Genomic DNA, 27,695 nt, shown 5'->3' on the forward strand with positions numbered 1-27,695 from the left:
GTGTACATTTGGAAGTTGTTTCAAGTTTTAGTCACCCAAGCATCTAAAATACATAGACGGATAGGTTAGGATTAATTGACAAATGAGAATAATTTTGGGATTCAATACAATACATTATAATGATAAACCAATAGAATACATTGGAGAAAACAAGGTTGAGAGACAAAGCGTCTTTAAAATGTTGAAAAGAATTGATAATATTGATGTAAATAATCCTCTTTTCACTTAGAATATGACGGTAAAAAAGGATTAGGATCATGATTTCCAAAGCAATTGGCTTTTTCCTCAATGTTAACATTTTGATCATTAAAATTTATAAACATTCGCAATTTCCCAAAATGTCATCTTCCCAGCAATATCTGGCTGAACTTGGAAACACCCAGGTTGAAGAGATGAGGGCTGGAATGATGAGCCAAAGTGCTTATGTGAATTTTTTAAAGCCTCATATTAACTCATGTTAATATTATCCCAGATTTATTAGTTCAGTAGTCCACAGTACCAGTGACGCAAAGATACAATAAGTGTTCTCAAAACAATTATATTTCGTATGAGGAGCTTGAAAATAAATCCTTCATGGTTTTGGGTGTGGCAATGACTCATAACGGTTAGGCAGTTAATAAGGTAATAAACTAAAGTGGTTAATAAGGTGTACAAGATCCTGGGCTTTATAAATAGAGGCAGACAGTACAAAAGCAAGGAAATTATGGTGTACCTTTATAAAATGCTGGTTTGGCCTCAACTGGAGTATTGTGTCCCATTCTGGGCGCCACATTTTAGGAAGGATGTGAAGGTATTAGGGAGGGTGCAGAAAAGATTTATGAGATTGGTTCCAGGGATGAGGGACTTCAGTTATGTGAATAGTTTGAAGAAGCAGGGGTTGTTCTTCTTAGAGAAGGTTGAGAGGAGATTTGCTAGAAGTGTTCAAAATTATGAGGGGTCTGGACAGAGTAGATAAGGAGAAACTGTTCCCATTGGTGGAAGGGTCGAGAACCAGAAGACACCGATTTAAGGTGAATGGCAAAAGAACCAAAGGTTCTTTTTATGCAGTGAGTGGTTAGGATCTGGAATGCATTGCCTGAATGTTAGGTGAAAGCAGATTCAATCATGACTTTCAAAAGGGAATTGGATAATTATCTGGAGAAAAAAAACAGCAGGGCTATGGGGAAAAGGCAGGGAGTGGGACCAGCTGATTTGTTCTTGCAGAGAGCTGGCACAGACATGACAGGCTGAATTGCCTCCTTCAGTGCTGTAACCATTCTATGATTCTGTGTTGGTTGACATCCTTCCATCTATGAAAGATGATGGACATGCAGCAAACAATTCATTTAGGTGGGGTGTCTTCTCTTGGTGCACTTTTGCTGATGGCTGTGAAAGCCAATCCTTGAGGCAGGTTCCGCCACAAGTGCCACATGTGCAGTTGCCAAGTGACGCTGTGGTTTCTTGTTTTTGACATTGGTGCCTGTTGCCAAGCTGCTGTTGCCAAGCTGCTGTAGCAACTGGTCATCGTGATAGTGCACACCAGTCCACAGGATGTGTCGCCATTTCCCTCATTTGCCAGCTAGTGACTCCCTGGTGTGATAGTTGACATTTAGGGCCTTCAAGTCACGCTTGCAAGCATCCTTGAAGCGGAGTATTGGCCACCCCATTGGTTGTCTAGCCCTGGCTACCTCACCATACAGAATGTCCTTGGGTATGCAACTGTTTTCCATCCTGCGAACGTGTCCCATCTCCCGAAGCTGCCTCTGTTTAATTAGTACCAACACATTTGGGAGCTCTGCCTTTGAGAGGACTGCTGCATTTGTCATTTTGTCTGGCCAGGATATACTCATAATGCACACAGACAGTGATTGAGTTTCTTTTCCTGGTAGCAGTAAGTTGCCCATGTGTCACAGCCATACAACAAGGTGCTGAGAACACAGGGCTTATAAACCATCAGCTTGGTCCTAAGGGTCAGCTTGGTGTTATCCCATGTGTGCTTTCCAATCGGCCAAAGGTGGTAGCTGCAGTCCCTATGCGTGTATCGAGCTCTGCATCAAAGGATAGATTACCTATCACCCTGGACCCAAGGTAGCAGAATTTGCTAACTACTTCCAGTGGGGTGTTGTTTAGTGTGATCAGGGTTGGAGATGGAACACCTTATCCCATGACCAAGGTTTCCTTGATGCTTTTAGTCAAGGAGAACAAGATTCTATGATAAATAAAAATCTCACTCCTCCAAATTCTGCAATTTTGACAGCTCTGTACTAATGTGCATTCCAGTCCTTATCTCGACACTGCTAACTGGCATTGTGCTGTCGTTCTCAATCTCACATTTTATTAGGAAACTTGGTGATAGCATCAAAGGATAGGAACCTCAATGTCAAAGCCAGGCATTCAAGGTGAAAGCACACATTTAAAGGGACACTGTCATTCTGTCAGCCGTCGCACAAGACATTTTACCAGGTTTGTAATCTAAGCAATACCCAATTATGTGACACCATTCTGGAATGTCTGGTGTTCAGAGGAAAAATCGTTTATTAAAAGTATAATTAGAGGTTATAAAGGCGAACAGGAAACAACATTGCAAAATGCTGTGCTGCAGCAGATATAACATTTGCCCAGTGTCTTCACACCCGTCATGGCGCAATTAATTTTTGAGCTTTCAGATACTGTTACAGGAACTAAGACTGCCGCCTCCCAAAAAAAATTCCAACGCACTGACAACGCCCCTTGAAAAGACAGTCTTCTGAAATAGCCCACTTTCGTTCCAGAGATGAACAGGATCCCTATTCTACCAACGTACTCTCCAGTCGTGCCAGGAACTTCCCTTTTATTTAAAACATACATAGATTGATTTTTACAATTAATCAGGTCCTCAGAGTGGGAACTGGTCTGATATCTGGCAATGTAAGCTCGTTATTTCGCGAAATCATGTTTCCTTTTCGCACTCATTGGAGAGAGTGACGTGATTGTGAAAGCTTGTCTACATTAGCTCCTATGTTGGTCGGACAGGGTTTCATTTTTCTTTCCACCTTTTCCTCCACAGAATAGCGAACACTCTGTTTATCATGTATCTCATGATTTTATACATATATGCACTGTAAATATTAGAAACAAAACCCTCCCTTTTGGCAGCTGATTCATTTTTAGTCATTTTGTGACCTAGATGGTGTTACAAACCTGAAGCAAATGACGTACAATTGACCAACCCGGAAGTAACAGTTCTTGCACTTTCAGGCTGAAAGTGCCTTCAATTGAAGATTACTTCCCGTTTTAACAAACTGTACGCTTTTTTCTCTCCTCCTCCTCTCGGCAAGGTACAGTGCGATCGTTTTATTTTCCATTAATGAAAACAGGAATATCGTGCAGATTTTTTTTTGAGTGATTGTGCTTGTTAGAATGCGATGCTTAGTTGGATTTGATGAGATGGAAATCCTCGCACCTGGAGAGAAAATTAAATTAGAATTGTACCGAGGATTGTGAAGGAGACAGATTTTTCGAAACATTTATGTAGTCTTCTAAACAGTGCAAGAAATGATCTATTTTGGATTGTTGCAGACGTTGATGTAGATATATTTCAGTATAGCGTTGATTTTTCAAATATATTTCTTTCTGGCTGACACTAATTCGTATGGATCTCTGAATGAGAAGCATTCATAGACTAAAGGTTGGAGGAGGATAGTGCAGCTGTAGAGGGTGACATTTCCTCTAGGTCCAAAAGCCCGCCTTTTAAAAGCTATTCCTCCTATTTTTGTGTGCTTCTTACTTTTTCTATAGTATAGGCCTACTTTGCAACATTTTGGAAAAAAAAGCTTAATATCCAGTATGTGCAAGATGTTAATACAATGACATTGTACAGTGGAAATAAGTTTTAGTGACATTTACTTTCCATTTTGTGTATATTAACCTTATTTTTTTTACTGTTACATTGTATTCTTTAATCTTGGCAAGTGGAAAGACTGTATTTTGAATTTATTTTCAGGGTTGGAGTCGAGTTAGATTTAGATACCAGTATAAATCTGTATTTTTGTAGGCTTTTTTACATTTATTCACTGATCACATGAACTGATGTGTGGTGTTTGTGACCTCTGGCAAAACTACATGCAATTCTGAGTTCCTGTTTTCTTCTAGATAAAATGCCTCACTGATTTGACTATATTCCTTTAAATCTGTCAGTGTCAAAACTGAGGTGTACACATCAGAAGTATGCTTTTGATTGGGTACAACATCAAACCTGCCTGAACCTGCACATAATCATATAGTGATTAAATGTTCTTGGCTGGTTTATCAAGGAGACAGCAAAGCGGCACTTTATAAAGGAGGGAAGGAAAATGTGAAAATTTAATGGATGAGTCACCCTAAGTCCCACTTTTCAGACTTTGCGTGGCCAGTTCAAAAGTAATTTTGGTAGAGACCCACAATACTTCACCAGTCTGGTCTTGGGGATAATATTGGGATATCTAAATGAAAAAAAACCTAATAAATCTGCTGTGACATTGCTCATGGTAAGTCATGGGATGCAGTCAAACATAATGTCTGAAAAGTGATGGCTAAAGTGCGATATTTACAGGAAGTACACACTATATACAAGACTTGTGATATATTACCATTTGATCATCTGTGGCATTCACACAGCAAGTCAGAGTATATGGTCACACTTTATGTCTTTGTGTTGCTGATTCTCTTTGTTCTCACCTGCTTTTAGTTTCTCTTTCTCTTCCTCCCTTTAACTTCTGTCTTTTGTTTTCTTTTGGGTGGGAGGTAGGAGTTGGTATGGCATTTGGAGTGGGGTTTTAGGGAAAATATGGCCCTCAGCTCTGTTCCCAGCCTCTACCCCAATCACTTGTACTTCACTTGCTTCAAGTCCATCACATTGCTTAACTCTTCATCTTTCTACTACCTGTTCCCCTTCCGACCATCCCCCGATAACTACCACTATACCCACATCTTCCTCTTTAACTGACTTATTGAAACCTTGTTTCCTCCCCTCCTCCACGTACACCTCACTGTTCAAGTTGTCTTATGACAACAGGAGCATTATACCTTGCAATATACAAGGTATTCTGCTTTTGAAAGGGAGCTGTATGTAAACTGGCCTGCTGCTTTACGGCCTTATAAATAAGTACATGCTGAGATCAATTACAGAATCATTATTTTTTTGCAGACATGTTCACCAGTTGTTCACCAACACTAGAAAAGAAAATAGATAATTTGTTTGTGACAACCTATATTTTCAAACCCAATTCCAGGCCCTTTCTCCAAATCCCTGAGTTGCCCTCATTTCTTAAATAAATATTTATCACCCTTTTAAATGCTTTCAATTGATTCTGTATCTATAGCCTTCTGGGACAGTGGATTCTACATTCTTATTCCCCTTTGAGTAAAGATTTATTTTAACTGGCTTCCTTACTAGAGGGAAGAGTCTTTTCCTCCCTGCCCCAGCAGTTTACTTCATTATTTTGAACACCTTAATCAGATATCCTCCTCATTGCTAGGAAATATAACCCAAGCTTGTCTGATGTAGCTAAATCCCTTCAGCACACATTTCAGCCTGGTGAACTGTCACAGGATTCTCTCCAAGACCAGTATATCCTTCCTAAGGTCTGCATCCAAAATTAAAAACAATATTCCAAAAGAGGTCTGAGTGGTGCAGTAGTACTTTCTAGCTTATATATTCTATATCTCTTGTGATGAATCCCAGTAGCCCATTTGCTTTTTGCACCTGTGAATTAGCTTTTAAATGATTTTGTTCACTGAACCCACAATGCTTGCAGTTAGACAGTATTCCAATCTGCATTTCTTGCATTAGAAGTTTAGAGATACAGCACTGAAACAGGCCCTTCGGCCCACCGAGTCTGTGCCGACCATCAACCACCCACTTACACTAACCCTACACTAATTCCATATTCCTACCACATCCCCACCTGTCCCTATATTTCCCTACCACCTACCAATACTAGGGGCAATTTATAATGGCCAATTAACCTATCAACCTGCAAGTCTTTGGCATGTGGGAGGAAACCGGAGCACCCGGAGGAAACCCGAGCACCCGGAGGAAACCCATGCAGACACAGGGAGAACTTGCAAACTCCACACAGGCAGTACCCAGAATTGAACCCGGGTCACTGGAGCTGTGAGGCTGCAGTGCTAACCACTGCGCCACCCTTAGTGTACTGCCTTAGACTTTGTTATCACAACAATCTGCACTTACATAGTGTCTTTAACATAGAAAATCTTCTAGAGCACCTCACAATAACATAAAACAGGATACTGAGCCAAAGAAAGAGTTATTAGGAAAAATGATCAAAATCTTGGTCACAGCTGGTTTTACGGAGGGTCTTAAAGGAACAGAGATGGAGGGATTTGTTGGAAGGAAATCTGTTTTGAGCCAAGGTGGCTGAAGGCATGGCCACGAGTGATGGTGTGAAGGGAGGTGGAGTTGCACAAGAGCTTTGAATCATCTGAGGAACGGAGAGTTTGGAAGAAGGTTGGAGGTGGCGATAAAAATTGAGGGAGGTGAGGGCATGAAAGCATCTTAAACATGGGATTGATAATTTGAGGTATTAGTGGACTGAACCTATGACAGTGGGGTAAGTGGCAAGTAGGTTTTGGTGCAGGATAGGATATGGCAGCAGAATTTTGGATGAGCTTGAAATTTATGGTGGAGCATAAAGTCTGTGGTAGGGGTAGAGATGGTTGACGTTACAGAGGTGGAGGTAGGTAGTCTTTGTAATACAAATGATGTGGAGTCAGCGATCAGCTTGGGTCAAATTAAATGCTGAGGATTTGAAGTCTCAATCAGCCTGAGATGGAGTCAATGGTGAGGGCACATTATTTGTGGCAGGAGTTGAAAACTATTGCTTTGGTCTTTCCAATGTTTGGCTACATTAAACTGCATCTGCTTATTGCCTCATCTGTTGATCTTTGTGTAAATTTACTTCTCTTTCAAGTTTGGCTATGCCTCCTAGCTTGGCATCATCTCCAAACTTTATTTTGCACAGTATTTGGTGATTGCTTGTTAATTGTCAATTGTTTGTGAATCTGAAAATGTCCCTGTCGACCAACTCTTTGCTTCCTATCTTACAAACAGTCTCCTATGAGGTTGTCACCAATTCCATGTGCCTCAATTTAGCAAGCAATCTATTGTACATAACCTTATTAAATTGCTTTTGAAAATTCACCTGAATGGCTCTGTTAGGGAACTCTTAGGTTAGTTAAATATGATCTCCCTTTCACAAAAACATTCTGACTCTTGACAATCAGCTTATAAGTATTCACAGACCCTATCCCTAGTGATGAATTCTAACAATTTTCCTAATACTGACAAATTCACTGGTCTGCATTTACTTTATCTCTTCCTTCTTTCTTTGAATAATTGTGCAGCATTTGCTAACATCTGATTCTCCCATAGCTTTCCCAACAACAAGTGAGTTTTGAAAAGTTCTAATTTTCTCTCATCATGTTTTCTTTAATAAGCTTGAATTTAAAAAAATCTGGACCTGAATATTAGTCGAGCTTCAATTTCATTAATTTACCTACTGCAATGTTTCTGTCCTGGATTCATGTCTGTGCCTTCCTCCCCTTCTGAAATGCCTTCTGAAGGATCCACCTCAATGGCTCAAATTTTCCCTGTACCTCATATTTATCATATTTCTCTCTTCCATTATAAGGACCAAAGATAAATATTCAAATAGCTTTTCCATTATGTCCTTATCCTCTATTGTTGCAATACCTAACTCTGCTTTATCATATTCTTTGTTTTCAAGGACTTAACATAAATATTTGCTGTTATCCTTGGTAGCATCTGCAAGGTTTTTTTGATATTCTTTACCCTCCCTTTTATTTCCTTGGTCATCTTCTGTTGCTTTCTACAACTTTCCAGCCTTACCATTATTTTTAATCTTTAAATGTGTCTTCTACCTTTGTTCACATTTTGTAAGTCAATCTGCAACATCTCAGAATTAGCTCTTTTGCTTTTCAGGATTTATAAACTGTGGATTCTAAATTATTTTATAATGCACTTAAAAATAATTTGAAAGGCCTAAGTATTTTAGGGTGATGTAAACATGGTCTATTAGATTGTTTAGAACAGGCACTAAACAAAAGACAAATCAACAATATGCGTCGTTTTCTTTCTCCTTTTCATAAACTGGTAACATTTTAAAGTGTGATAGCTCTAGCGTAAGAGACTTACTAGAAGCAAGACTGTGGAGACCCTAAGACTTTCAAGGAAAAACACAAGTAGTCAAAAACACAAGATAATTTAGCCATTAAATTCATGCAGGTTATTGTGATTTTTTTTTTACTGTTTTTGATATGTTGAAGACCTTTTATTGTTAGTTAAAATTAAAACAGAAAATACTCAGCCGGTTGGGCAACATTGGTGGCGAGTGAAACAAAGTTAACATTTCAGGACAGTGACTTTTCAGGTTGATGACCTTTTAGCCTATACTTGTCAAGCTAAGCGGAAAAAAAGTCATGAAGAAATAAAATTTATAAAGTGTTTTGAATGATTAGTTTGGATTAGTTCACCTTCTCTTTCTCCTTTCATTGATTTAATAAGCTCTTTTGACTGGTGGGTTTTTAAGCTGCTTTCCTCACTTACAAATTTTATGGTCATTGCTGAAATGTGATGGTCACATTTCAGTGTGCACAGATGCACCAATTTTATCATAACGTATTGATACATGTATAGCTATTACAGTGAGAAGAATATGCTGCTTTGATAAACACATTTTCTTTGATCATTAAGAGTCTTAAGAAAAATGACTACCAATTAAACCAGTTAAAAGAGTTATATTCTAATATAGCAAATGGCCTAGTTCCAATTTCCATCCTCTGGTTTTATAATCTAACTAAATAATTAAAATGTAACATAGAAAGGAAGGAGAGAAAGGTCATGCAAGGCTTTGAGCTGTGGCATCACCTCTTCAAGTCTTTTTCTTGTGTCTCTGCTGTGACACTTGTAAGATTATTTGTAGTATGCTAACAGATTATTTTCATATATTCCTGTTTTATTAATCTTATGTGCCCGATAAGGTTGTTCTCTTCCCAAAAAATGCTTGATTGGGAATTTTAAATCAAAACTGGCTCAGCTTAGAATTTCCATGATTATTGATTGCGTATTTCTGGTAAAACTACCTTTTATTAGTAGGTTTTCAGATTGTGTTACAGTAGTGAAAGAACTGTCAATTACATAATGCCTTTCACATCCCCAAGGTATCCCAATGTGCTTTATTGTTAATTAATCACTTTTTCAGTATGATGTTATTTAGTAAATTTACAGCTAATTTGTGCACAGCAAGATCATACGAACCACAATTGGATAAATGGCCAGTCAATCTATTATCGGTTGAAGGATAAATGCTGGCCAAGGTACTCAGAACTCCGTGTTTTATTATTGGAATAGGGCCCTGGATCTTTTATAATCATCTGAATGGGCAGACAGTGCTTGCTTTAATGTTTCATCTGGAAGATGGTACCTCCACAGAAGTGTCAGCCTAGCTAATAAGCTCAAATTCAACAGTGGGCCTTGCATCTTGAACCTTTGGTCTAGAGGCAAAAATGCTACCCCAAGCCAAGTTGACACTTAAAACCTAGCTTTACACAAGTGTTCACGCAACAGTTAGGAACACATGGGGGCGATTTGGACTGGCAGTGTTGTGCAGGGGGGGACAGAACTAATGAAAATACCAAGGTGTGTTAGTATATACTAGAGATTACTTGTTAGTACTACTTCTTTGAGCTGGAAGCCTGCTGACATTCTCTGGCATCATTACAGCATATCTCGCACTCTCAACATTATTCAGAGTCTCAAGGAATTACCTCAGGTTATTAAAGCTTATGAATCCCTTTATTCTGCCAGAAGAATAAGAGTCAGGAGTTTTAAAATCACTGAGGAACCGTAGTTGGATATATATTCCTTTTTTTAAAGTAAAAAGGTTGGAAAATGGATTGCTAAAGAGATACTTTACTTTGCAAATGGCTAATAATTTGATATATATCTAGGTAGGTAGCATAGGGAACGGAGGACATTTATTTCAAGTAGCATGATGGAAAATTCAAGCTCCAGGACTGTCTACAACAATTGAGACTGAAGGACACTATATATGGGATGTGGGCATTGCTGGCAAGCCCAGCATTTATTGCCCATCCTTAATTGCCCTTGAAAAGATTGTGGTGAGCCACCTTCATGAACTGCTGCAGTCTGTGTGCTGAAACTACTCCCACAGTTCCAGCATATTGACACAGCGATGATGAAGCAACAACAATATATTTCCAACTCTGGATGGTGTGTACTTGGAGGTGGCGGTATTCCCATGTGTCTACTGCCCTTGTTCTTCTAGGTGGTAGAGATCACGGGTTTGAAAGGTGCTGTTGAAGAAGCCTTAGTGAGTTTCAGTAGTGCATCTTTTAGATGGTACAGACTGCAGCCATGTTAGAATCATAGAAAGTTTATGGCACAGAAAGAGGCCACTTGGCCCATCGCATCTGTGCCGGCCGAAAATCGAGCCACCCAGCCTAATTCCACATTCCAGCATTTAGTCCTTAGCCCTGCAGGTTACGGCACTTGAGATGCATATCACCTTTTAATTGAGTTGAGGGTTTCTGCCTCTACTACCCTTTCAGGCAATGAGTTCCAGACCCCCACCACCCTCTGGGTGAAAAAATCTTTCCTCATCTCCCCTCTAATCTTTCTACAAATCACTTTCAATCTGTACCCCTTAGTCACTGACCTCTCTGCTAAGGTAAATAAGTCCTTCCCATCCACTCTATCCAGGCCGCTCACAATTTTGTACATTTCAATCAGATCTCCCCTCAGCCTTCTCTGTTCCAAGGAGATCAACCCCAGCCTATCCAATCTTTCCCCATAGCTGCATTTTTCCAATCCCATCAACATCCTCGTAAATCTCCTCTGTACCCTCTCTAGTCCAATACATCCTTTCTGTAATGAGGTGACCAGAACAGTACTCAAGTTGTGGCCTAACCAATTATTTATCCAGTTCCAGCATAACCTCCCTGCTCTTATATTCTATTCCTTTGGCTAATAAAGGAAAGGATTCCATATGCCGCCTTAACATGCTTATTGAGCTGTCCTACCTTCAGGGATCTGTAGACATTCACTCCAAGGTCCCTCACTTCCTTTACATCTCTCAGTATTCTCCCATTTATCGTGTGTTCCTTTGCCTTGTTTGACCTCCCCAAATGCATCACCTCAGAGTTCTCTGGGTTGAATGTTATTTGCCACTTTTCTGCCCACCTGACCAGTCCATCAATATCTTCTTGCAGTCTACAGCTATCCTCCTTGCTATTAACCACATGGCCAATTTTTGTGTTGTCTGCAAACTTCTTGATCACGTCCCCTAAATTTATGTCCAAATCATTAATGTATACCACAACAAGCAGGGGACCTAGTATTGAGCCCTGTGGGACACCATACCCTGGTGCTAGAGGGAGTGAATGTTTAAGGTGGTGAATGGGGTTCCAACCAAGCAGGTTGCTTTATCTTGAATGATGGTGAGCTGCTTGAATGTTGTTGGAGCCTCACTCATCCAGGCAAGTGGAGAGTATTCCATCACACTCCTGACTTGTGCCTTGCAGTTGATGGGGAAAGCTTTGAGGAGTCAGGAGATGAGTCACTTGCCGCAGAATACATGGCTTCTAACCTGCTCTTGTAGCTACAGTATTTATGTGGCAAGTCCAGTTATGTTTCTGGTCAGTAGAGACCCCCAGGATGTTGATGGCGGGGTAATTGATGATGGTAATTTTTTTTCCTTTATTCGTTTTATGGGATGTGGGTGGCACTGGCTAGGCCAGCATTCATTGCGCATCCCTAATTGCCCTTGAACTGAGTGGCTTGCTAGGCCATTTCAGAGGACATTAAGAGTCAACCACATTGCTGTGGGTCTTGTGTCACATGTTGACCAGACCAGGTAAGGACGGCAGATTTCCTTCCCTAAAGGAAATTAGTGAACTAGATGTGTTTTTACAACAATCGACAATGGTTTCATGGTCACCATTAAATTAGCTTTTAATTCCAGATTTATTAATTGAAGTAGAAATTTCACCATCTGCCGTGGTGTCCCCAGAGCATTAGCCTGGGCTCTGGATGACTAGTCTAATGACATTACCACTATGCCACACCGCATGTTGAATGTCAAGGGGAGGTGATTAGACGCTCTCTTGTTGGAGATGGCCATTGCCTAGCACTTGTGTGGCGTGAAGGTTACTTGCCATTTATCAGACCCAAGCACGAATCTTGTCCAGAATATTCTGCCAGATGTAACCATTATGGTGGAATAATATATTTAAAAACTAATATAGTGATTGTACCCTACTAGAAATGCATCTGCTGCTAAATAATCACTGACTGATATTGAGATTGATGCTGGTGCTGTGACTGGCTTAGACTTTCCAGCAGTGTGAATTAAAAATATTTATACATGCATGATCTTCTTCTCCAGGAATAAAATAAAAGCATTTAGGAGATGCCCTAATGCAGTTGTATATATCATAATTGTCTTTCAGTTATCTAGCAACATCTTAGTGTATTGGTATCCTTGAGTACTCCACTGTCATAATTTCAAACAGAATATTGTGGTGATTCTTCTGTCACACAATTTGGTTTCACACTTATCCTTCGAGGTAATTGCACTATTTTAAAATGTATATACCCAATCTCTGAATCAATAGCAAGATTCCTTGCGGCAATAAAAATTCTTGAGGCCCTCTAACTTGCTGAATAATGGAAAGCCCTCTATGAAGTGTTTCAATAACTGGAAGGTGATTTTGAAGGTAGGATTGTCAAAATTCATCTCTGACTTAACCTGTAGTGATTAGGACTATTAGAACCTTGATCAGCTTTTTGCAATTCTTGTGATCATTTGAAATTGCCTGACTTGAATTCAGACAATGTGAGATTATAATGAACACTATTTGACCTATCTGCAGAGATTCTGTAAGTTTTAGTACAACCACTTAGCTGGAGAGATCTTCTGAGCTTAAGAAATCTCTCTAAATGAGCTTAGAGAAATTTGGAATTTTCTAGACTGATGTAAATCATGTTTTCTTCAGGATCGTAATCCTCGATTCAAAAGACTATTGGTAAATATTCAGATCTGTGAAAGAAATATTAGGCCCTTTTTGGAATTTGCATCACACTAGTAAAAACTGCTGACAATCCGACTGCTGGCTGTGATATCACAATATCATGGGTTTGCAAACTACTCAAAGCTTGTACTGGGAGACATCGAGGAATGTGCAGCACTCCAGTTGTTAGACATGAGACATACTAATATACTGTATCAAGACTTATATGATATGGGTTCACACCTGCAATTCTCCTCACAGTGAGTTCTACATCTGCCTCGGTTGCCATGTAGAGATGGCAAATGGTAGCAAGGCACCACCCAACACAGGGATAGTTGGAGGCAAGTGTACCATGCATTTTGCATATGTTTTCTAAGAGGCCAGAATTTGAACATCAGTTGACACTTGCTCACTCTTTTGGTCAGAGAATAATGTGTAATGCAGGGGACGTAAAGCAGGAAAGCATAATGTAATTTGTGCACTAATACAAAGCTTGGAAATTTCCATCATAAGGTGTGTAAGTTGTGAAATACAACATGGGAAGCGCTTATGGCAAGAACATTGCAGGCAGAAGGCTGGGCAGCATGACCTATTGGGATTGTAAAGGCTGCTTGAGTTCTTTGTCCTGTCTAAGCCTTGAGAGCTGTGTAAGAGTTAATGAACGCTAAGACGATTGAGCCATTGCAGTCCCAGCAGAGCCGCAGGGAACAGGATTATTGTTAGCAGTTGATATTTGCCTGCTTTACAACCCTGTTGTTGGCACCACTGGCAGAATATGGTGCATGTGAAGAATATTCGGAATTCCTGTTTTATATGGATGGCAAGATTAATCTTGTATTAATAAAGGTGAGGAACTGGGGCAGTTAGGTCTGCTTGAAATCCAGGGACTTTTGAAGCAGTGGAAACAATGTGAAAGTTGCGGCTTATTGGAAGCTGAGTGTTGGTTGGCCACATGATAGGCCATGGTGTATGTTTTCTTTTAAATCTAATTTTTAATTCAGAATATTGAGATTATAAATTAAGAATAGTCATGAGATTTTTAAAAATGGAGCAAGGATTGGCATTGCAGCCATCCTGCACTGCACTGTTGACACTGTAGCTTGGGTTGTAGTTTTTGGGGGGTGGGGGAGTCATGAAGGAATTATTGTTATGATTCAGAGGTAGAGTTTTAGGTATATGGGAACGTTGTCGCTGAGCATTGTGCGAGATCTGAGCAGTCACCTCTGCCTGCAGAAACTGCTGTTGACAATTACTATTGTCGCTAATTGTGTCCAATATAAAATGTGGGGTCAACCTCTCTCAAAATAGTGGACAGGACTGTCCGATGAATGCATTAAGCATTTGTACATGATTATCACCATAGCGATTTGTAATTTATGGTGTTCGTACAGGCCTGCTTGCGTGGTTTTCCTATTTGTGCTTATATACTGAAAAATTATTGCATAAAATAACCAGTTTAAAAAAAGATGCTAAAGACTCTTGACATTTCTGTTTTGAATATTAGTGGTGTGAGACACAGGATCCAAACCACCGAATTCCATAATAAATTTGCATTTCTGAATAAAGGAACATATAGCCTTCATGTGACAACTACATTTGTTGCATAGCAACTTGCAGATGCTGACTCAAAAATGAGGGATTCAAATATGGATGATAAATTTATTTTTAATCTCGTGAGGCAGTGGCAACACTTAAAATTGGAGTTGAACAGAATATGCCAAATATCTGCATATTTACGTCATTCAGAATTTAGGAATTTGCTTGTGTCCCTTTTATAAAGTAAACAGATGCATTTCATGGTTTCAATTTTTAACACAATTAAATGTTGTTATTGCAAATGGACAGGGGCTAACCTGATTGTTTTCCCTTTCCCTTTAAGTTTCTTTGCAGCATAGACCTGGAGTTCTGCTCTGAAATCTTCACTTAAAAACTATCTGGTAAAAGAAAGTAAGAACTTGCATTAAAAGCACCTTTTCATGACCTTAGGACATCCCAAAGTGCTTCAAAGCCAATGAATTACTTTTGAAGTGTGATCACTGTTGTAGTGAAGAGAAACAGGCAGCCAATTTGTACATGGCAAAATCCCACACAGAGCAATGAGTTAGATGATGAATTAAACTGTTGTATTGATGTTGATTGCTTGAGCGACAAATGTTGGCCAGTACACCAGGAGAGCGCCCATGTTCTTTGAGCAGTGCCATTGGTTCTTTTATCCCCACCTGAGAGGGAAGAGGGGACCTCAGTTTAAGGTTTCATCCAAAAGATCTCCTACAATGCAGCACAGGAGTGTCAGTCTGGATTATGTGCTCAAGTAGGGCTTGGAACCTAGTGGAAAGAGTGCTACTATTGAGCCACAGCTAACAAAGTGTCAGAGTACCTACTGCCTAGTGGAGTATACCTGGACCACTGGTTTTCTTTTCTAATTTTCTGCCTGCACTTTAAGAAGGTGATAATTCACACTGTGGTATGTTTGCATGGGTTACAGCAGACCTTGAGTAACTCACTCCAGTGGACTCGTGCACCTCTTGACAGTGGTGGCAAATTACTTTCAAAATACTAATTTATCACTAGCTCATGGTATTCTGGAGTCCAGAACACATTACTCATGTTCAGCTGCTGATGTTGAATTCTATTTTGGCTAGCCCATCTCTTCAAGGCCAGTGCTTGGGTAGTTCCTGTGGAAATTGTCTAAATTGGAACATCTTTGGTTCAGTAGTAGCACTGTTGCCCCTGAGTCAGAAGGTTGTGGATTCAGGTCCCTCTCTAGGATTGAGCAGATAATCCAGGCTGACACTTCAAGGTAGTACTGATGGAGTGCTACGCTTTCGGAAGTGCTGTCTTTCGAATGAGACATTAAACCAAGGCCTATCTTCGCTTTTAAGTGGATGAAAAAGATTCCATGGCAGTATTCAAAGAACAGGGGAGTTATTATGGTGTCCTGGCCGATATTTATCCATCAACCAACACCACTGAAAACAGATTATCTGGTCATGTCTTTTTCATTTCTGTGTCCGGTGCTGGGTGTTTGTGCCAGAGTCTGCAGATGTGCCGGGGTTGGGCAGTTCGGGAGACGGAAGTGAGAGCTGTGATTAGAGGTGGTGATAATTCTTTGGGGTGAAGTTAGTGGGAGGTGTGGATATGGGAGATGAGCTATGGCAGAGGAATAGTTATGGGCCAGTACTATAGACAAGGAATGTAAGAACAGGGGCTGTGATCTTCTCGGGAAGCTGGCAAAGAGAAGAGGTTGTTAGAGCTGCAGGGAAGACTGAAATCAGGCTGTGGAAGAGGAACAGAGGGAGCGGAGATCGCAGTGTTGAAGGTTAGAGGTGGGCTGAGTTATATGGGAGTTGTCCGTATGAACATGAGGGAATTAGCAGCAGTGTAAAATTAAAATGAATTGAGCCTTTCGTAATGAAAGGGAGATGGGTAAATTTCACCCCAAAAAGCTCGGCTGGCAGTGAACAAAGTCAGGACTTCAGAATGGAATCAAGAAGGCTAAAGTAGCAAGTAAATAGAAAATAAAGGTATATAAATAAAGTAATTACAATAAAGCCTTTTGAAGAAGTGATGCACTCACTCGGGAAATTGTAAGGCTTGTTGCAACAATTTAGGCATACTGTAATAGAGGAAATGTAGCAACAGGAAAAGAAAGTTGTTTGGCAGACAAAAAAATAGAATTTAGGTTAAGGGTGTTGCTCGGAGCTGGAAGTGGTATGTATGATTTGGACTTGGGCATAGCGAGCACAATATGTAATGAACTTGGATGTGGATGTAAATTTGGGGGTTTTGGCAAAAAGTGAGAGGCTATAAAAATTTGAGAAGGACATGGATAGATTAATGGAATGGTAGATGAGTGGCAGATGCAATTAAATGCTTAACACTAAGTTCATGCATTCTGGGTGGAAAAACAAGGAATATACACACCTAATAGAAAGACACTGAAGGGTGTGAGTGAACAGAGAGACCTAGGTTTTCAAATACATAATTCCTTGAAAGTGCAGATAGATAAGCCAGAAAAAAGACCAATGTCATTTTATGGCTTTATATGTATGGTCATAGAGGACAGAGGAAATAAATAAGAAAATTTTACAAGGAACTGGTCAGGCAATGTACGATGTACAGTTGCAATATTCCTTCACCGAGATGATACCTGGGAGAAGAAACTGTGGTTATAACGAGATTTAATCAAGGTTGTTAAAATTATAAAGAGCTTTGATAGAATGAACAGGGAACGATTATTTCCTTTGATTAGAGTCATTGATGAGGGGTCATCAATTTACAAATTATTGCTGAGGAGGATAGAGAAATTTCTGTATGGTGAGAATTATTGGAGAGTGGAATACTTGGCCACATGGTATTGTTGAGGCAAACACTACTGCACCTTTTAAGGGAAAAGTGGATAAATATTTAAAGCAGAGGAAAATATGGATAAGAGCAGGGCAGGATTAGGGCCCAGCAAAAATCTGCCATGTTTGACATGACATTTTTAGCCAAACGGCCAACTTGCAGTAAACATCTATGGTTCTAACTGAGGAATAAAATATTGTACAATATTTATCTGTATTCTTACTTCAGCTTGATGGTGTTCCATTCTGATGGCTAGCTGTTTCATGAAAATTCATACATTCGAATGTGAATCAGTCCCATTCTGTTGGAATTGGGTGAAAGAAATTTGAAAGAAAATGAGTGAATAATTTGTTAATGATACAGAAGCAAGATTTTAAATATTTATGATCATGATACAGTTGACAGAGTGTGTGGACAGGATGTATACGCTACCTGAACCAATTCTATTCTATAAATGTGGACCTTGCATGGTGTTGCTTGCAGTGAATAAACTGTAGTTGGGGGCTAGAAGCTGGGTGTGGAAGTGGGTGCATAGTGGACAACTTCAGTGAAACACTTTGGAAAGAAGTTTGTAAGACTTCAGTCTAGAGTTAATGAGCCAATGTTTTTTGATTAGTTCTTGGAAAATAAATAGTGCTTCCTCCATCCTACTGTCATTATTTAAAATCTGTTTTTCTACAGAGATTTTTAAAAATTAAAATAAATATCAATAACAAACTCAGCTGCTTAATTAAAAATTCTGCAGAAAAACTCATTTTAAATTCTCACTATAAACAAAACACAAATGTTTTAATCGCTTCCTGTGTCTCGACCTCTCATGGTAAAAAAACACATTAGCTTATTTTTCATCTGAACCTTTACTCAAAAAGGTTTCTCAAAATCATCATCTAGCTTGTTTCCAAATCATTTGGAAAAAACAAGCAAACATAAATGCTGTTAGAAGCAGAAAAAAGACACATGAAGGACTCTTGCACTGCGGAAAAGTAACTCAATTTTTTGTAAATCATCAATGTTTTCAAATTCTGGGTTGAAATAAAGCTATTGTAATCACACATGCTGCAATCATATCCTTTCGCTCTGAGCCAGGCTGTCTCTCAAGTGAAAATTAATCACTTAATAGCTTAAAATTCAGAAATCCTGTTTATATCAAGTTTTGAACATGCTCAGATTGCAACATTGAGAATTGCATACAGCTAGCAGGTAATTCTGAGAAGAGTATCAATGCAAAATTAGGCTTTTCAGAGGGGTTAGGTCCACCAAGTTAGAACATTAAAGTAGTCAAAGGCCATTTCACATTACTATGAAATATTTTTTAATTTTGCAAGAAACTTTTTGAATCTTAGAACTTAAGTTTGTTGAGTAAGTAAAATAGCAAAAGCAAGATGTATGAAAAAACATTTTGAGTGACTTGATTGGTTCATTTTTTGAATGGTACATTTTCTCACCACACAATTATTGGCATCCAATTTTTGGTGGTCAAAAGGATTTAGGGTCTTTGAGTAATTTCATTGGTTCAGTTTTTCTTTCTTGATACATTTTATTTTGCTGGTTTAAGAATATGACTAAGGCGCAATTTACACGCAAACATATATAATGGCTGATGCATGATTAAAATGTATTCTAAATATACCATTTTAAAGAATAGTATTATTAGTGGATTTTCTATGGTATTTCTTATGGAGAATCAGATGATGTGTTGTTTTGGTACTTCACATCAAATGTACGGCACAGAAACAGGCCATTTGGCCCAACTGATCTATGTCTGTGCTTATGCTGCACTCGAACCTCCTCCCATCGTACATCAACTAACCCTATCAGCATATTTTTCTATGCCTTACTCCATCTTCTACTTATCTAGCTTTCCCTTAAATGCATCTATGCTATTGGCCTCAACTATTCCATGTGGTAGCAAGTTCCATATTCTAAGCATTCTTTGGGTAAAGAAGTTTTTCCTGAATTCCTTATTGGATTTATTAGAGACTGTCTTATATTTATGATCCCTAGTTTCAGATTCCCCCACAAGTGGAAACATCTTTTCTACATCTACCCTATTATTTCTTTCCTTTAAGGACCTTTATTGGGTCACTCCTGAGCCTTCTCTTTTCTAGAGAAAAGAGCTCCCGCCTGCTCAATCTTTCCTGATCGTTATAACTTCTTAGTTCTGGTATGATGCTTGCAAATATTTCTTTCACCTTTTCCAGTGCTTCTATATCCTTTTTGTAATATAGAGACCAGAAGTGTGCACCATACTTTAAGCATGGTCTAAACAAGGTTCTGTACAAGCTTAACATAACTTCTCTGCTTTTCAATTCTATTCCTCGAGAAATGAATCCCTGTGCTTGGTTTGCATTTTTATGGTCTTGTTAACCTGTGTTGCTACTATTAATGGTTTGTGAATCTGCAGTCCGAGATCCTTTGCTCCTCTATTCCATTTAGTCTTATTTTCCAAAGAGTGTGCAGCCTCCTTATTCCTCTGACCAAAATACACCACTTCACACTTATCTACGTTGAAATTCATTTGTCATTTACATGACCATTCTGTAAGTTTATTAACATCTTCCAGTATTTCTCTGCAGTCTACCCCTAGTTTGATGTCGCCACAAATTTTGAAATTGTACTTCCGATTCGAGTCCAAATTGTTTCTAAGTGGTGAACAACAGTGGCCCCAGCACCAATCCTCATGGAACAACACAGGGTAGTGGAAGCAGATGCAAAAGGGAATTGGAGGAGAAAAATTTGCAAAGCTATGGAGAAAGGAAAGGGGAGTGGAACTAACTGGATAACTATTTCAACGAGCCAGCACAGGCCCAATGGGCAGAATGGTTTTCTCCTGTGCTGTATCATTCTATGATTTTATTCCCACCTTCTGCCAGTCTGAGTACATATATTTAACCCCAACTCTTTCTGTTTTGAAGCCAGTTCGCTATTCTTTCTACTACTCGTCCCTGACTCCATGTGCTCTGACCTCAGTTTTGAATCTGCTAATGCGGTGCTTCATCAAAGGCCTTTGAAAATCCAAGTATATTCCATCTACTACATTGGCCTTATTTACTCTTTCCGTTACTTCTTCAAAGAATTCAATAAAGTTGGTCAAGCATGACCTTCCCTTTGAAATCTGTGCTGACTATTCTTTATTATATTTTTGGTTTCTAGATGATTTTTCTGTGACACCTTTCAGTAAAGGTTCTAATATCTTTCCTAATACTGCTGTTAAGCTAATTGGTCTATAACTCCTTTGATTTTGTTCTATCTCACTTTTTAAATAGAGGAATAATATTAACTGTCTGCTAGTCCTCTGGGACCATTTCCTTTTCTATTGAATATATATTTTCTGCTCTCTCTTCCCTAGCTTCTTGTAGTATGTGTGGATGTAATCCATCCAAACCAGGGGTTTCATCTTCTCTAAGTCTGATTAGTTTATAAATTATATCCCTCCTTTCTGTATTAAATGTTTTATCTTTTTTAATCTGTTCTAAGATTAAGTCCACCCACTTAGTTGGTAAATTAATTATTCAATACTAATGCTATTTCACTGTAATTTCCTGAGAGTTTATATTGTACATCTCTTACCTCCCCTATCTCGGACCTGATTTTTCTTGTTATTTAAGTATCTTTTTATAATACTTTATTTTTCTTTATATTCCCTGATTTAATTTTGTTCCTTTTTTGCCTTACTAATTGATTTTTTAAACTTCTTTCCTAACATCTTCATATCTTCTTTTGTCATCCTCTCCTTTATTTTCTATGTAGTTACTGTCTGCCTTTATCTTGAGTTTCAGTTTTACACTTGTCTCTTTATTCATTCATGGTGTTTCATTATTAGCTAATTCTTGTTTTCAGAGGAATACATTATTCCTGAACTCTCAATCACTTATTATTAAATATTTTCCCCTGGTATTCTATCTCTTTTTCTCCTGCTGGCATAATGTCAATATTTTTTCCAGTTTATTTTCCCTCATCTCATTCTCATCTCCATAAAACTAGCTTTTATCCAATCTATTTCTTTGTCTTACTTATGTCTTTCTCAATCATTATCTTTAACCTTGCTATAATCACTAATACCTAGCTATTCTTCTATGCTTACTTCTCTTACCTGTTCTAGCTCATTTCCCAATACTAGATCCAGCAGCGATTCTTCTCTTGTTGGACTTCTAATGTACTGGGTAAGAAAACAGTCTTGTACACACTAAAATTCCATTCCTTTTTCCCCTTTCCCTGTCTCATAATGCCAGTTTATTTAGGGGTGGTTGAAATCTCCATGATTATTTTATGTAATTAAATCATTTCATGGATTTGTTTACATATTTCTTCCTCTATTTTTCTTCCATTATTAGGTGGTCTGTAGAATACCCGTTAGCATGATTGATCCTTTATCTCAATTCATATGGATTTTGCTTCGATCTTAATGTTAATTATGTTCCTTTATCATACTGCCTTTATGCTATCTCTAATTAGTACAGCTACCCACACTACCTTCTTCCTTCCCTATCTTTTCTAAATATGCTATAACCTGCAATATTTAGACGCCAGTCCTGTTCTTTATGTAGCCATGTTTCAGTTATCTTTACTACATCTGGTGCCTCGCTATGAATTATTGGGTGGAATTATATGCTCTCCCCCGTGGCGGGTTTGGATGCGGGGAGAGCATAAAATCGGGTGGTATGGTGGTGGTGGGGGACACCGCCACCATCCCGCCTCCACTGTAATTTAGTCCGGGGCGGGAAGGCCTGTGAATGACCATCTTCCCTGCTGCCAATTGAGGCCCTTAACTGGGTATTGAATCTCAATTAAGGGCCTCTTCCCACCGCAGCTGCAATTACCCTTACGGTGGGCCGCCCTGTTGCCACACAGGAGGCACGGCACAAAAGCCATGTGGGCTGCTTCTTGGCTCTTGGCAGTGGGGGTGGGACAGGGTCCCCCTTGTTCAAAGGCACATTGCCTGAATGAGGGACCCTGACATCGGGAAAGGAGGAGCCCGCTGAGGGCCAACCCCCCTCCTCCATGACCCCCCCACCCCGCGAGACCCCTCCCGCCCTGACCTATCTTAAGCCTGGTTCCAGCGCCGCTCCTCGGTGTCTGGTCGCTGCAGCTACAGCAGCTGCCACCGCCTCCCCCGTTGGCGCTGCAGCTGCCAGCCTCTGATTGGCCAGCATCTCTGCAAGGCCAGGACTTCCGGCAGCGGGGTCCTAAATCATACGGAAGGCCTGCCGCTGTCCAGTTAGGTGCCCGATTGGCACTAAATTCGACAGGCCTTCTGTACAAGAGGCGATGCGTGGATTTTGGTGTCTGTTTGCCCTGATGTCGAAAGCCCTGCCACCAGCATAAAAGTCCACCCTTTGCCTCATTTTGTTTTGGATGCTGTGCACACTTCTGTTTTGTTTTTAGTGTTTTTGTTTTATATTTAAAAATCATTTTATATTTATGTTCTTCAACTGTATCCAATTCCTTACTGTTTGTTATCCTTATTCCTTACCTTGGTCTGACCTGTATTTTTATCTCCTTTGTCTTTTGGTTTCAGGTCTGTGTTCCACCCTGCCACCACCCCCCCCCCCACCCACCCACCCCCCGTCTTTCTAGTTTAAAGTCTCATCCATAGTTTTATTTATCCTTTCTATTAGGACTTTGGTCCCATTCAAGATCAGGCGGAGCCTGGCCCAGCGATACAGCTCCTTTCTGTCCCAGTATTGGTGCCAGTGTCCCATGAAATGGAACCTCACCTTTCTATCCCATTCTTTGAGCAACACATTTACCTCCTGATCTGCTTTTCCCTATTCCAATTAGCACGTTGTAATCCCAAGCTTACCACTAGTAGGGTTCTGCTTTTTAATTTAGTTCCTAGCTTCTGATGCTCCCTTAGCTGGACCTTCTCCTTGTTATCGCTTATATCATTGTTCCCGACATGGACCCTGACAACTGGATCTTCAACCTCCCTTTTTTCTGTTCTTCTACAGTTGCTCCGAGATATCCTTTACCCTCGCACCAGGTAGGCATCACACCTTCTGGGCCTCTCAGTTGTGTTTGCAGATTATGCTATCTATCCCCCTAATTTTTGAATCCTCTATAACTACAACCTTCCTGGTGTGCTCTAACGTCCCCACCCCTGACTTTAGACTGCTTCCTGCTCCACGGTGCTATGGTTAACATTCTGGCCATCCTCCCTGTAGTCTTCATCCTTATCCCCAAAGGTCACAAGTACATTGTATCTGTTCAGTAGGACCAGTGTCCACAGGACCTCCTTCTCTACCTCCCCTCGATTCCTCCTACCCTGCTGACAGATCCTCTTCATGAACCTGTGCTTTTCTCTGAGTTGAGAAAAGTATCCAGATATCACTCCCCCTCCCTTATGTATCGGAGTGTCTCTAACTTGCACTCCAACTCAACAGTTTTAAGCCTGGGAGTCTCAAGCCAGAAACATTTTGTGCAGCTGTAGTCTTCTAGGAGTCTTACTATCGACACATTTCCACATACAGCAGTCCCAGCACATTGCCTGTGTTGCCATTTCTAATTGCTAATTTCTTGACTTATTGTTAGCAGTAACTTACTTCTGAATCTAATAGAATCACTTGAGATCTAGTATAAATTAGTTGATGGATTAGTTTCAGATTCATTAGTAATTAAATATTCTTTATTGATTAATTATTTATTTATAATAGATATTTATTTATTTCAAGCTGGATTCCTTTAATGTTAGTTTCCCCTACTTAGCCTAAATATATCCAAGGGGGATAAAATAAACTATTAGTCTCTTAGGTCTATTGTTTACCTGAAGGATATTATTCTCTTAATACTTCAGATAAATGATAAATTAAGCACCTAGCTCTAATTCCTTGGGCTCTGCCACTTCTTAGTCTGTGCTGGCTATGTCGTCACTTTTTGAATTTTTTTCTGTCTAGAATTAGCTGCTGTCTGCTGCTGCACCTTTAAATAGCTGGTGCTGGGATTTCCTTGTTTTTATGGGCGCCGATCTTTGCAGCCACTCAATTAAAATTGGTGCTTTAGGGGTATAATCCTTTTGTATTGTGCAATGCATTATTGGTCTGTCAGCATAAGCTAGGTAGTTCTAGGGTGTGTCAGTACTGGATGTGGGGATGCTGGAGAGGTCCTAGGGTCTGAGAACATGGAGAGCAACTAGGTGATCTGGGGGGTATCACAAAGTCTAGGATCGCTGGAGGTTCTGTGTCAGGCATGGTAAGTAGGGGAGAGGGTCTGTGAGCAGCTTAAATTTAGTATAATGGAGGCCTGGGAGACAGTTAAATGTTTGTCTCAGTTTTCACCAGGAGAACCAAGTAGTAAGGAAGTTAACTAAATAAAATAAATCTCCGATATCCCAAACCCAGGTGATAAACTGTTTCCTATATCAGGCAGGGTAGATTGGAATTGAATAATCTGAATACTTGGACTCCAGGGGTTAAATTACAAGAAGCGATTCCGCAAATGGGTTGTATTCCCTGGAATTTAGAAGATTAAGATTTGATTGAAGTTTTCAAGATATCAAGGGGAATCTATAAAGTAGATAGAAACTATTTCTGCTATTTGGAGAAGCTAGAACTAGTAGACATAGCCTAAAACATTAGAGACAGTCCTTTCAGGAGTGAAATTAGGAAACACTTCTACATGTATAGGATGGTAAAGGTTTAGAACTCTCCTCTGCCACCAGCAGTTGTTGCTAGGTCAATTATTAATTTTAAATCTCAGATTGTTAGATTTTTGTTAATGAAAGTTATTGAGCAATATGGGGCAAACGTATATGGTTTGGTCACAAATTAGCCATGATCTAACTGAATGCTGGAACAGGCTCGAGGGGCTAAATGGCCTATTCCTGTTCCTATGTGGAAGAAGGTCAAGGGTTCTGGGAACAGTTGGATCTTGGGAGAATCCTACTATCTGTCAGCATTTATCAGGTTGACGGGATGAGGAGAGTCTGCCCGGTCCATTCCCACTGTCAGACTTCTAGCTCCATACATGTTCGTGACTGTAAGGCATTCCCTCAGCATATTCTGATGATGACCTGAAATGTTAACTTTGCTTCTCTCTCCACAGATGCTGCGAGACCTGCTGAGTATTTCCAGCACTTTTTGGTTTTATTTCCCTCAGCATGTGTCTGGCTGGTTATCTGTGCAATTGACTTTGTATAGAGAGCTGGACTGACAAATCAAGAATGCCAACAGATGCCTAGGAAGAAATTGTGGTAAGGTGGATTGGAACTGTGATACCAACAGGTTATGGCATGGTAGTGTGGTTTTGGGAAGGGGGTCACAGCATTTTGATTAGTCCAGAAGGTTAGAGTAGCTTTGAAGGATTCAGGATAAGTAGAGTGGCAGCTGCTGGATGACAGGACTCTAAGTAGGTGAGAACAAGGGTTTATTTTTTAAATAGCTCCCATTGTGTTGCTTAAGGCTGCACTAGGAACTCTTAACAACCACCTCAGCCAACCTCAAGCAATATCTTCAAGACCTCAGCGATAGGCAAAAGGGTGGTTTGCAATATATTGGATAACTGCTGAATGCTGGAATGGCATGGAATTGGTGTGTCTATTTTGTCTGAACTAAAAAAATATATCAGATTCCCCCATTGCCACAAAATAACCATGAGTTACGTAACCCAGAATGGTTAGACTGTGGAACTTGCAACGACATGGAATGTAGTTGTTTATTGCAAGGGGAATGGAATATAAAAATGGGAAGTTTTGCTGCGTTGGTGACACCACATCTGGAGTACTGTGCATAGTTTTTGCCTCCTTACTTAAGAAAGGAAATAATTGCATTAGAAGCAGTTCAGAGAAGGTTCACTCGACTGATTCCTGGGACGAAGGAGTGATCTTACGAGGTTGGGCCTGTATCCGTTGGAGTTTAGAAGAATGAGAGATGATCTTATTGAAATATACAAGATCCTGAGGGGATTTGACAGGGTGGCTGCTGATAGGGCATTTCCCCTTATGGGCAAGACTAGATATAGGGGACAGAGTTTAAAAATTAGGGGGTCTCCCAATTAAGATGGAGATGAGGAGAATGTTGTTAGTCTGTGGAATTCTCTTCCCCGGAGAGTGGTGGAGGCAGGATCATTGAATATTTTTAAGGGTGAGTTTAACAGATTCTTGATTGACAAAGGAGTCAAAAGTTATAGCAAGTAGTCAAGAAAGTGGAGGTCACATTCAGATCAGCCATGATCTTATTAAATGGTGGAGCAGGCTTGAGGGGCTGAATGCCCTACTGCTCCTAATTCGTATATTCCTATGTATGTAGTTGAGGCGTATAGCATAGATGCATTTAAAGGGGAGCTAGATAAGCTCATGAGGGAGAAAGGAATAGAAGGATATGATGATAGGGTTAGATGGGAGTTGGGTGGGAGAAGGCCCATAGATCAGCTGGGCCGAATCGTCTAAACGTGCTGTAAAACCTATGTTACCTTCCACTCGGAGGGCATCACTAAAACAACTGGTTCAGGACAAGAATGCGTGTGCACTTAAAATATTCTATTTCGGTGATCAGTACGCCAACAACATGTCAACTAGTGCCCACCGATCACAGTATGATTCCGCTCCAACTGGGCATGTCTGTCTGTGATCGGCACAAGGCCTGCATGGATCAAATGAGTGTGCAGCAGGCAAGTGGCTGGGTATTGGGCGGTCAGTCAGACGGCGCGGTCTCACCTGACGTGCCTTGGGCCGCTGTGCGGAGCGCGAGCCCAGCGGCTTTTAAATTGAGGAGCGGCTCGAGACGAGGCGGTTGGTGCGCTGCATAAACAATACTTGCCCGCGGCGAGAGCATGAGGCGCATGCTCTAGAGCTCGGGCCGCAGGTAAGAGGCGCGTGGGCGGCTGCACGCGGCGATCGGGGCGGCCTCGGCTCGCGCGGCAAGAAGCAGTCGCCGCTGGGCTTCAGCTAAGCCGGCCTCTATCCGCTGCTGCCGGGACTAAGGGCAAAAGGTGACTTACAAACACCAATCGGCTGCGGCTTCATTCTGAATACTTCCTGGTCAAATCAGCCGGGGCAGCGGCTCCGCTCTTTGTATCCGCTGCTACTGGGGGCACGGAAAGAAAAGAGAGGGAGATGGGGGCACCCTGCCCTGGGGACAAGTGGGGGCGGGGGCGGGGAAACACCCTGCCCTGGGGACAAGTGGGGGGTGGTGGGAGACACCCTGCTCTGGGGACAAGTGGGGGCGGGGGCGGGGAAACACCCTGCCCTTGGGACAAGTGGGGGGTGGTGGGAGACACCCTGCTCTGGGGACAAGGTGGGGGCGGGGAGAAACACCCTGCCTCGGGGACAAGGTGTGGGTGAGAGG

At 40.5% G+C, this 27,695-nt stretch overlaps 1 protein-coding gene and 1 long non-coding RNA gene across 7 annotated transcripts in view; one reads left to right on the plus strand and one right to left on the minus strand.

The window, feature by feature from the left end:
- LOC137370160 (uncharacterized) lies at window positions 1-27,489 on the minus strand. Its single transcript, XR_010975098.1, has 3 exons — window positions 27,349-27,489; window positions 17,639-17,716; window positions 1-3,421 (listed from the first exon to the last, which is right to left on the minus strand). It is a non-coding gene; the product is annotated as an uncharacterized lncRNA (long non-coding RNA).
- The window catches only part of LOC137370159 (CYFIP-related Rac1 interactor B), a 235,911-nt gene continuing 211,434 nt past the window's right edge, over window positions 3,219-27,695 (plus strand). For 4 of the 6 annotated variants that reach the window (XM_068032411.1, XM_068032415.1, XM_068032417.1 and 1 more), the window contains exon 1: window positions 3,222-3,296. Coding sequence is in view for 1 of the 6 variants with exons in the window: in XM_068032408.1 (XP_067888509.1) it covers window positions 25,584-25,603 (20 nt within the window). In the remaining 5 variants the exon portion in view is untranslated. Of the gene's footprint in view, window positions 3,297-25,568; window positions 25,604-27,695 lie in introns of those variants that run through there. The other 2 variants (XM_068032426.1, XM_068032408.1) reach the window with 2 other exon arrangements.

The sequence above is a fragment of the Heterodontus francisci genome, chromosome 5 (assembly GCF_036365525.1).
Source record: "Heterodontus francisci isolate sHetFra1 chromosome 5, sHetFra1.hap1, whole genome shotgun sequence".
Taxonomy (NCBI): Eukaryota; Metazoa; Chordata; class Chondrichthyes; order Heterodontiformes; family Heterodontidae; genus Heterodontus; species Heterodontus francisci.